General features: G+C 61.9%; 5 protein-coding genes across 5 annotated transcripts; 2 read left to right on the plus strand and 3 right to left on the minus strand.

The window, feature by feature from the left end:
* Nucleotides 1-280: 280 nt before the first annotated feature.
* Nucleotides 281-634, minus strand: RHTO_02589 (uncharacterized protein; the record flags this gene model as incomplete). The annotated part of the gene is made up of 1 exon (XM_016416263.1): nucleotides 281-634. One exon carries the CDS (start codon nucleotides 632-634, stop codon nucleotides 281-283), a length of 354 nt encoding a protein of 117 aa, XP_016271760.1.
* A 316-nt stretch (nucleotides 635-950) lies between these two features.
* RHTO_02590 (farnesyl-diphosphate farnesyltransferase) lies at nucleotides 951-3,044 on the plus strand (the record flags this gene model as incomplete). The annotated part of the gene is made up of 10 exons (XM_016416264.1): nucleotides 951-1,034; nucleotides 1,110-1,159; nucleotides 1,241-1,340; nucleotides 1,397-1,532; nucleotides 1,592-1,670; nucleotides 1,742-2,321; nucleotides 2,378-2,503; nucleotides 2,560-2,751; nucleotides 2,810-2,923; nucleotides 2,985-3,044. The coding sequence occupies 10 exons, from the start codon at nucleotides 951-953 to the stop codon at nucleotides 3,042-3,044; spliced, it is 1,521 nt and encodes a 506-aa protein (XP_016271761.1).
* Nucleotides 3,045-3,392: 348 nt separating this feature from the next.
* RHTO_02591 (ribose-phosphate pyrophosphokinase) lies at nucleotides 3,393-5,258 on the plus strand (the record flags this gene model as incomplete). Its single annotated transcript, XM_016416265.1, has 9 exons — nucleotides 3,393-3,426; nucleotides 3,583-3,622; nucleotides 3,858-4,212; nucleotides 4,301-4,467; nucleotides 4,527-4,598; nucleotides 4,652-4,884; nucleotides 4,943-5,001; nucleotides 5,059-5,157; nucleotides 5,220-5,258. 9 exons carry the CDS (start codon nucleotides 3,393-3,395, stop codon nucleotides 5,256-5,258), a joined length of 1,098 nt encoding a protein of 365 aa, XP_016271762.1.
* A 147-nt stretch (nucleotides 5,259-5,405) lies between these two features.
* RHTO_02592 (protein disulfide oxidoreductase) lies at nucleotides 5,406-6,500 on the minus strand (the record flags this gene model as incomplete). The annotated part of the gene is made up of 4 exons (XM_016416266.1): nucleotides 5,406-5,691; nucleotides 5,856-6,067; nucleotides 6,127-6,269; nucleotides 6,461-6,500. The coding sequence occupies 4 exons, from the start codon at nucleotides 6,498-6,500 to the stop codon at nucleotides 5,406-5,408; spliced, it is 681 nt and encodes a 226-aa protein (XP_016271763.1).
* Nucleotides 6,501-6,838: 338 nt separating this feature from the next.
* On the minus strand, nucleotides 6,839-8,830 carry RHTO_02593 (homeobox protein YOX1/YHP1; the record flags this gene model as incomplete). The annotated part of the gene is made up of 4 exons (XM_016416267.1): nucleotides 6,839-8,137; nucleotides 8,199-8,228; nucleotides 8,288-8,668; nucleotides 8,732-8,830. The coding sequence occupies 4 exons, from the start codon at nucleotides 8,828-8,830 to the stop codon at nucleotides 6,839-6,841; spliced, it is 1,809 nt and encodes a 602-aa protein (XP_016271764.1).
* Nucleotides 8,831-9,222: the final 392 nt, after the last annotated feature.

Raw genomic sequence — 9,222 nt, forward strand, 5'->3', positions numbered from 1 at the left:
TTTCTCCTCAGCCTTGCAGTACATGCGAGGTATCCTCTCGGCCCAAGGGACGGGTCAAACTTGTCGACGGATGCGTTTGATGAGGCGAAGAGCAAGGCTGGCGGAAGGCGAAGCGTCGCCAACTGCGGCCAACCCCGTCAGTCGCGCCCAGTCGTCGAGCAGAGAGCATCAAAGCACTTTTCGCTGTCTGTCCAAGCGGACGCAACACATCCTGAGGGCCTTGTCTTGATCCCTTGTCCCGCCTTGTCTTGCTCCCCTGCTTTGACGGCCGTCCACTCACTCATGCCTCGACCTTGCGCCGCTTCTTCTTCTCCGACCCTTCTGCGCCGCCCTTGTCGCTCTTTCTCCGCTTCTTCTGCTTCTGCTTGTCCTCGTCCGCACCTTCCGCCTTGACCTCGACGTCCTCCTTCTGGGCGATCGCAGCCGGTCGAGGCGCGTCGAGCTCGTCAGCGAGGCCCTGGACGAGTCGTACGAGTGCTGCGCGCGACACGGCGCCCGAGCCGCTCAGCAGCGACGACGCGTCGGAGGAGAGGAAGGCGCGGAGCTGAGAGTGAGCTTCGCGGTGGGAGAGGGGAGTTTGGCGGGTTGCGGCGAGTCGCAGGGGTGCTGGGAGCTTTGCTTGAGTGAGTGCCATCCTTCACAGCGTGCTTTCTGCGGGTCGAGCGATGCGGACGAGGAAGAGGAGTGAGCGGGCGGTGGGTCGAGGGAGTTGACCTCATACGACACCCTTGCACAGCTGCACAGAGGTCCTGCTGAGGCTTGCCTGCTTGCATCTGACACGCCCAGTCTACGCGAACTCGCCGCATACGCATTCCTCCCCTCGTCGTCGACTTCCCCCCATCCCGCTCGCGACAACTCCGCCTCTACAGCCACACTCGCTCGCAAGGGCAGGAGTACTCGTGGACATACTCATATAACCCCTCTGTACCCTCCCCGCTCCGACCGCAACCATGCCGAACGCTTCCAAGGTTGCCTCCCTCCTCCTCTACGCGATCACTCGTCCGAGCGAAGTCAAGGCTATCATCACGTACAAGGTGCGTCTGAACCCTCCCAACGCGGTTGTAGGCTCGCCAACAGAACGCTGACGCGATTTCATTCTCCTCCTGCAGCTCTGGCGCGACCCGCTCAACACCATCGAGAGGAACCCAGAGTCAGGATGGTGAGGCGGGACTCTCCTTTGTCGCTCGCGACTTCTTGGTCGCGTCAAAGCGGCAGCTGACAGCAGGAGTCCGGCTCATAGGGACCGACCGGAGATGAAGCGGTGCTGGGAGTTCCTCGACCTCACCTCCCGAAGTTTCGCAGCGGTGATCCACGAGCTTGATGGTGATCTCTCACGAGTGGTACGTACAAGCTCTCTATCGATGTGGGACCTGCGCTGACCCCGTTTAATTTCCAGGTCGCCCTCTTCTACCTCGTCCTGCGCGGCCTCGACACGATCGAGGACGACATGACCATCCCCATCGAGAAGAAGGCGCCGCTGCTTGAGGAGTTCTACCAGAAGCTCGAAGTGGATGGGTGGAATTTCCAGGAGTGTGCGTGGCAGGGTCTCGCTCTTTCAGCCGACTCGTGCTAATGTTCTGAACGCCCGCAGCGGGACCGAACGAGAAGGACAGGATCCTGCTGCAGGAGTTCCAGGTCGTAGTCGCCGAATTCAAGCGACTCGACCAGCAGTGCGTTCGCGGACAACTTGACACAAGCGAGACCGGAGCTGACCTTCGCAACCTTCGCCCGCCTCGCGCAGTTACCGCACCGCCATCTCCGACATCACGAAGAAGATGGGAGCCGGTATGTCGCGATACGCCAAGCTGCACGCTGCGAGCGGCGGCAAGTTCTCGGTCGACACGCTCCCCTCCTTCGACCTGTACTGCCACTTCGTCGCGGGTCTCGTCGGCGAAGGTCTCTCGCGCCTGTTCTCGGCGTCGCAGAAGGAGTCGCCATACCTCGGCCAGCAGCTCACGCTGTCCAACTCGATGGGCCTGATGCTGCAGAAGACTAACATCCTTCGCGACTTCCGCGAGGACGTCGACGAGGGACGCGTCTTCTGGCCTGCCGAGATCTGGAAGAAGTACGTCTCGGCGCCGGAGGAGCTGTACAAGAAGGGCAACGAGGAGAAGGCGCTGTGGGCGCTCTCGGAGATGACTGTCGACGCGCTCGCGCACGCGACCGACGCACTCGACTACCTCACCCTCCTCCGCAACCAGTCCGTCTTCAACTTCTGCGCCATTCCGCAGGTCATGGCGATCGCGACGCTCGAACGGTGCTTCATGAACCCGGCGGTCGTCCAGCGGAACGTCAAGATCCGCAAGGGCGAGGCGGTCAATGTGCGTACGTATTCTCACTCGCCGTGAGCAGAAACTGACAGGAATTACCTCTGCAGCTCATTCTTGGCGCGACAAACCCTCGCGACGTCTCGTACATGTTCCGCGACTACGCCCGCAAGATCCACGCCAAGGCCCGCCCGAACGACCCTTCCTTCATCAAGATCGCTGTTCTCGTCGGCCGGGTACGTCCTATCTGTCCCTTTCGGAAAGATGTCCGTGCCGACAACTGGTTCTGCAGATCGAGCAATGGACCGAGACGCGCTACCCGTCCTTCATTTCCCCTGGCATGCCCGTCCCGACTTCGAGCGAAGACTGGGCTCCTGGGCGCGACGCACGGATCAAGCAGCTGCCTGGTCCGCCGCCCGAGGTCGTCGAGAAGAGGAGGTTGGCGGAGCAGTTTGCACGTGGGCAGCGAGCGAGCGGCAACGACGTGAGTTTCCACCGAAGCTCAGCAGTGACTCGTGACTGACAGCTCATCGTCTCCGCAGTACGTCTTCCTCGCGATGGTCCTCGGCGGCATGCTCGGACTCGCGGCTGTCATCATGCTCACCACCGGCGGACTTACCTGGCTGCTGGTCTTGCGCGAGAATGCACCCTGGGGAGTGCGTCGCCGCTTTCTCTACTGGCTGACCGAACCCGTCATTGACGCCTTGGTGCTCTCAGGAAAAGGCCGTCAAGGCCAGTGCGTCGGCGGCGGCTGCGGCTGTCAAGCAAGAGTTGTGAAGAAGATGTCTCGTTGCTGGTCACATTGCAGTCTGTTCGGTTCCCTTCCGTCGTGTGCTCCCTTGCAATCACTCTCGAGTTGTACACTACGCGTCCAGCCTTGCCCGGCGTGAGCGGGTGTCGTGCGGCTCGCCCGGTCTGCGAAGGTTGTCCGCTCTCCTCCTCCTCAGCGCCTGCCAACGCTCCCAATCTGCTGCCTTGCTCAGCTCAAAAGACCTGTTCCGAGTCGCTCGTACCGCCTACACGCTCTCCCGTCCCGCCGACACTCCCTGACGACTGCCCGACCTCCCCCGCGAGCTCGACTCCACACCCTCTCATCTCTCGACTTTCGACGACCGCCAAGCAGCCATGCCGAACGGCTCGAGCATCAAGCTCCTCACGGGTGAGCTACCGGTTCACCTCCCGCCGCGCCTGGATGCCAGCATCTCGCGCTGTGCCTTCCAAAAAGGAAGAACTGATCAAGGCTGACTCTCGCTCCTCTTCCTTGCTGGCTGGTCCCTTGTGCGTGGTACATTGCTGTGATGGTGCGGATGAACAGGCAACTCCCACCCCGAGTTGGCCCAGATGGTTGCGCAGAGGTGAGCCATCTCGCTCCCGGCTACCGAAGGGTGTTCGAGCGGGGACAGTCTGGAAACGGGCACAACGGGCGAGGAGGCGGCAGAGCGGGAGCAGCAGAAGACGACAGTGGTCGGACGGGCGCTCCAAGGTTGCAGACAGACTCGCGGGCGAGGTGGTCGTGCGGACGGCCGGTCGCGGTCAAAGTCGCTCAGCTCGCAGGGGCAGAACCTGATGCATACTGCTCGTCTTGCCCAGGCTCGGCATACCCTTGACGCCCTGCACGGTCAAGAAGTTCTCGGACAACGAGACGTCGGTGCAGATTGGCGAGTCGGTGCGAGAAGAGGACGTCTTCATCATCCAGACCGGCTTCAACCCTTCACCCCATCCCTTCGGCGCCAAGGCTCGCCACTACGGCACCGACAGCGACCCCGAAGTCACCCGCCCCGGAACTCCCCTCCCTCCCCTCGCGAATCGCAACGACCTCAACTCCCGCCCCAGCAGTCCCTCAAAGCCTGCGCCTGCACCCGCCAACGACCCGAATGATCTCCTGATGGAGCTCCTCATCATGATCTCGGCGTGCAAGACGGCCAGTGCGAAGCGCATCACTGCCGTCATCCCCTGCTTCCCCTACGCGCGCATGGCGAGTCGCAATTCACTTGACGCCTAGCCTGCACCCGCTCACGCGTTGCCGCCCACAGGACCGAAAAGACAAGTCGCGCTCGCCCATCACCGCCAAGCTCGTCGCCAACATGCTTCAAATCGCTGGCTGCGACCATGTCATCACGATGGACTTGCATGCGAGCCAAATCCAGGGCTTCTTCCAGGTCCCGGTTGACAACCTGTGGACGGAGCCGAGCATGGTCAGGTGCGTCGGCAAAGTCGGCTCGAACCAAATTGAGGAGACTGATGATTCTGCGTCGACAGGTGGGTCAAGGAGAACATCGACGACTGGCACAACGCCATCATCGTCTCGCCTGATGCTGGAGGAGCTAAGCGGTAAGTACAAGTCCCTCGCCCGGCCTCATCTCGAGCTGACGTTTGCCTCGCAGCGCGACGAACCTCGCCGACCGCCTCGACTGCGACTTCGCGCTCATCAACCGCAACCGGAGCAAGGGCGACGGGCCCGACTCGGAGGGCAAGATGGAATTGCTCGTCGGCGATGTCAAGAACAAGACGGCAATCTTGATTGACGACATGGCCGACACTGGCGGCACGATCAAGCTTGCGACGCAGACGTTGGTCGAGAAGGGTGCGAAGGAGGTGTATGCGTTGGTGTCGCATGGTGAGTACGCCTGTTGACGGGTTCTCGGTGGCGTGCGCTGACTAGTACGGTCTTGCAGGCCTGCTGTCCGGCCGGAGTATGGAGGAGCTTGCGAAGATGCCGCTTGTCAAGGTCGTCGTGCGTTGCGCTTTCGCTTGCCTCTCCAGGTCCCCGTGTGCTAACGCGTCGTCGCAGGTCTCGAACACGGTCTGCCAGACGGAGCACTTCAAGACGGCGCAGGGCAAGCTTGAGGTCATGGACATCAGTCCGGTCCTCGCCGAGTCAATTCGCCGGGTGCGTCTCTTTCTTCGCCTCCTTGTCACCGTGGCGGCAAGCTAATATGGTCTCGCACGCAGACACATAACGGCGAGTCGATCTCGCTCCTGTTCAAGTAGAGTTCTTCTTTTGTAGCGGTAGTGGGGGCGCACGAGCGGCTTTTTCCCATACATCTTCCCAGCCTGAGCAGTACCAATGACTTTCTCCCGAGGTGCGGTTGCTACAATGCGTCTCAATACAGCGATCCACAATGACCGCGACGCCCGCTACTCCAGCCGCCCGTCCGCAATCTGCTTGAACACCTCGACGAACGCATCGACCTCCTGCGCTCCCGAGATTCCAAACTTGTCGTCGATGATCGTGAACGGGACGCCCGTGATCCCCCTCCGCTGCGCCTTCTCGATGCCCGCAGCGACCTTCTCCTTCAACTCGTCCGAGGCGAGGAACGCGAGCGCATCGGATTTCGACATGATGGAGGCGGTCTCGGCGTCGCGCGCAAGGAGGTCGTGCGAGCCTGGGTCGCCTTCTTCTTCGAAGTAGGTCTTGAAGAGCCTGCGATGATGGGAGGACATCGTCAAACTCAGGTCGATATGGCGTAAGAGCTCGACAGCGAGAGCGCGACACAGTAGCAGCTGTCGTTCGCTTGACACGAAGAACAAAAAGCACAATGTCGCGAACAATCGTGCTCTCGCGAGGCAGAGAGGGCGCGAACGTACCGCTCGACAAGCCTCAACTGACCCTCCTCGCCCTTCAACTCGTACGCCTTCTCAATCAAGCGGTGGGAGTCGGTCGTCTGCGAGACGACGCCTCCATACGAGAAATGGATAGGCGGGTCGCAGCCCTTGCCGCGCTCAATCATTGCTTCCTCCATGGCTTTGACCCGCTCGGGGCCACCGAAACGGCGGATGTATCGTTCGCGCTTGGCTTCCTGCGCTCCGCAAGTTGCGTCAGTGGTCGTCAAGCAAGAGTGAAGGGGATGGGACGCACGCCGGGCGAGTTGGGCAGTGTAGGGTCGAGGAGGAAGGGCGCGAATCGCATGCTGAAGTCGAGAGGAAGGCCCTCCGCCTTGACGCGCCGGATAGCTTCGTCGATGCGGCGCTTGCCAACGAAGCAGAAGGGACAGATAGAGTCTGCGGGGCGAGGAAGGGACGTCAGCAAGCGAGGCAGGAGGCGGAGGAGGTTGTTAAAGCGAGGCAAGCGCATGGTAACTCCAGGACCTCGCGCTCGACGCTGAGCAGGTTCCTGGTGAGCGTCGGAGTGTCTCGAGGCGCGGCTGAGCCTTGCGACCAGGTGTGGCGACGACCGAAGGAGCGAGACGCACCTGAGGTAATCTCAAGGTTGACCTGCTTGCGTGCGGCCATGGTTGTGCTGGACGTTGAGAATGAGCGAGTCTGACGAGATACGAGCGGTACAGAGAGTCGCAGTGAGCGTGAGAGCATGCAGCGGGCGACGAGATGAGGTGAAGGAGTGTTCGGTCAGCGGCGTCCGCTTGCCGAGCGTAGTGGAGCAGGCCGAAAGCTTAGGCAAGCAATACAAACTTCAGGTGTATCCGAATACAAACTACTTGTCAAACTGTGACCTAGGGGAGGGTAGGGCAGAGGGAGATATGGATGGAGCAAGTATGAACAGGTTTCGAAACAACAGGTGCAATGTACAGAACAGGGACAGAAAGGCATGTACAACGCTGGGAAAAACCGACTCATCGCATCTGGCTCGACGCCGCAAGTCGAGCCGCCCGCTCGTCGTCCTCGCACACCTCGCTCGCGGCCGCAACGAGCATCCCGAGTCCGACTGGGCCTGACAGCGGCGTCAAATTGCGCATGCGGATGTCGGTGTCGGGCTCGCTCCCGTCGGCGACGCCAACGGCTGCAGAGTCGAGACGGTGGGCGGTCGGCGAACCTGACCGGGCGGGCGAGCTCGACGGTAGCGGTTTGCGCTCGAGCGAGGGCTTGCGGTGAATGTCGGTCGTCGAGTAGCGAGAGAGGAGAGGGGGTCGCTGAGGAGGGATTGCGGGCTTGTCGCTGGGAGAGGCGGTGGCCGCTGCGAGTCTAATGTCGGGAGGCGAGGATGCCAGGGAAACTGGAGAGCCTGTAGCGACCGGCGACGTCGGTGCAGACGCAAGCACAGGCGGTCGAGTCGCGCCCGCCGAGCCGTCGTCGTCGTTGAGAAGGCCGCGGAGAGAAGGGAGTCGAACGGGGTGCGCGGGTCGCGTAGCCTTGCCAGCCTGCTGTGTTGCCAATGCAGCTAGTACAGCTTGCGCTGCCGAGTCGCTTATCGAGCGACGGTGCATAGGCCGACTGAGAGCCGAGCGGTTGGACGCCATTCCTAGTCGGCCGAAGAGCGCGTCTGAGCGGATTGGCGCGAGGTGGATGAGTGCTTCGGGTGCCGCGGGTCGTGGAGAAGTCGGCTCAAAGGTCTCGGAGGGGCCGTGTGGCGAGTGAGGCGAGTCGAGCGCGAGGCGGAAGAAGTAACCGGACGGCGAGGACATCGTGCTGGGCGTGTACGGCCCATCGTTCCGGGAGAAGTAGCTCGAGGCTGAACCTGAGCCTGGAGAAGCGAGACCGGGAGTCGTGAGGGGAGGAGAAGCGATTGTAAAGTACGACGAGCCGGCGCCAGGCGTCAAAAGCGGAGGAGAGAGGGGTCCGAGTGAGAGAGGGCGCTGGGCAGTAGGCGCGAGGGGCGGTGAGGGATACGGCGAAGCGAAGGAATGAGGAGGCATGGCGGAGACGATGTGGGAGGCCGCGGGCGCTTGAGGAGGAAGAGGAGAAGGCACAGTTTCGGGTGCGTGGCTAAGCTTCGCCGCTTTCTTCGGTCGGAAGCGCCACTGATGCTGTCCGGCAGACATCATCTCGGCAGGCGCTTTGGAGGCGGCGGCGGGGTCGACGACTCCTGATTCGTCTGAAGCGGTAATCGCGGCTGTCCCGGCGGCGGATTCCTCCTTGGCGAGTAAGGCTTGTCGTTGCCGGTTGACCTTAGCTCGTCGATTCTGAAACCAGATCTGCGACGGCGGCGGCAGAATCAGCATGGATCGAATGCGTGAGGCAGCCGGTACTGCTCACCTGGACCTCTCGATTGGTCATGCCGGTTTGCTGGGGACGAAGAGCTCGTCAGTACACTCGGAGCACGGCGGAGGGAAGGCGTTGCGCACCTCCGCTAGCGTTTCTCGCTGTTCGAACGTTGGTGAATCCGTCGACTCGAAGACGGCAGTGAGATGGACGAGCTGTTCAGGCGTGATCCGTTTCCGCTTCGGCCGACACTGCGACAAGCCATCTCCGGAGAGACCCGTCGCGGCGGCAGCAGTCTGCTGAGTCGTATCGACGAAGGTAATCCCAGTCGAGGCTTTTGCCGCACCCGACGAGGAAGGCTTCGACGCTCGGTAGGGGTAGGGATGGTAGGAGACGTCTTGCGACGTCGAGCGTTGCCTCAGCGTTGCTGAGGGAATAGGAGGAAAGTGCAGGCCGTGTTGGGCTGGAGGAAAGTAGGCGTGAGGCGGATACGAAGGATCGGATGGGTACGAAGAACGAGGTGCCTGCGTGCGAGTACCAAAATGAGCGAGGATCGGAGCTAGGTGTCCGCAAGCAGCGGGACGCACCGAGTTCTGAGTGTAGGGAGACGGTGCGTGACCATGAGGCTGGGAAGGCGTCCAGGCGGGAGAACTGCCTTGCCAGGAATACTGAGGATGCTGCCACATGCCCGTGCACTATGGCAGCGTAGAGAACAGCCGTCCTGCCAAATTTCGAGACGGAAGAGGCGTGCTCGGCACACACGAAATTCCGACGAGGAGAAGAGCCTCGGCGGTTGAGACGAGACGCTCTGGGCGAGCTACGGCGGCGCGGATGACGGCAGAGAGCTTGCTGGGGCGCAGTGATGGAGCAAGCGAGCTTGGCGAGTGCCCCGTCAGCGCAGACTGGCGAAGGAAAAGCGGTCGCCGTCGACGAGCGGAGTCCGGTGTGCCTGGAAGTCGATCACGCCCTTTCGCCGCGAAGGTCGCGTGGCTTCATCAGAGACAACAATCCGCAGCGACAAAGTCCGGGCGAGCACCCGCCGGAAACGCTGCTGGCGGGACGTCTCGTGCGCCAGCTG

This window comes from Rhodotorula toruloides, assembly GCF_000320785.1.
Source record: "Rhodotorula toruloides NP11 unplaced genomic scaffold Scaffold19, whole genome shotgun sequence".
Lineage (NCBI taxonomy): Eukaryota > Fungi > Basidiomycota > Microbotryomycetes > Sporidiobolales > Sporidiobolaceae > Rhodotorula > Rhodotorula toruloides.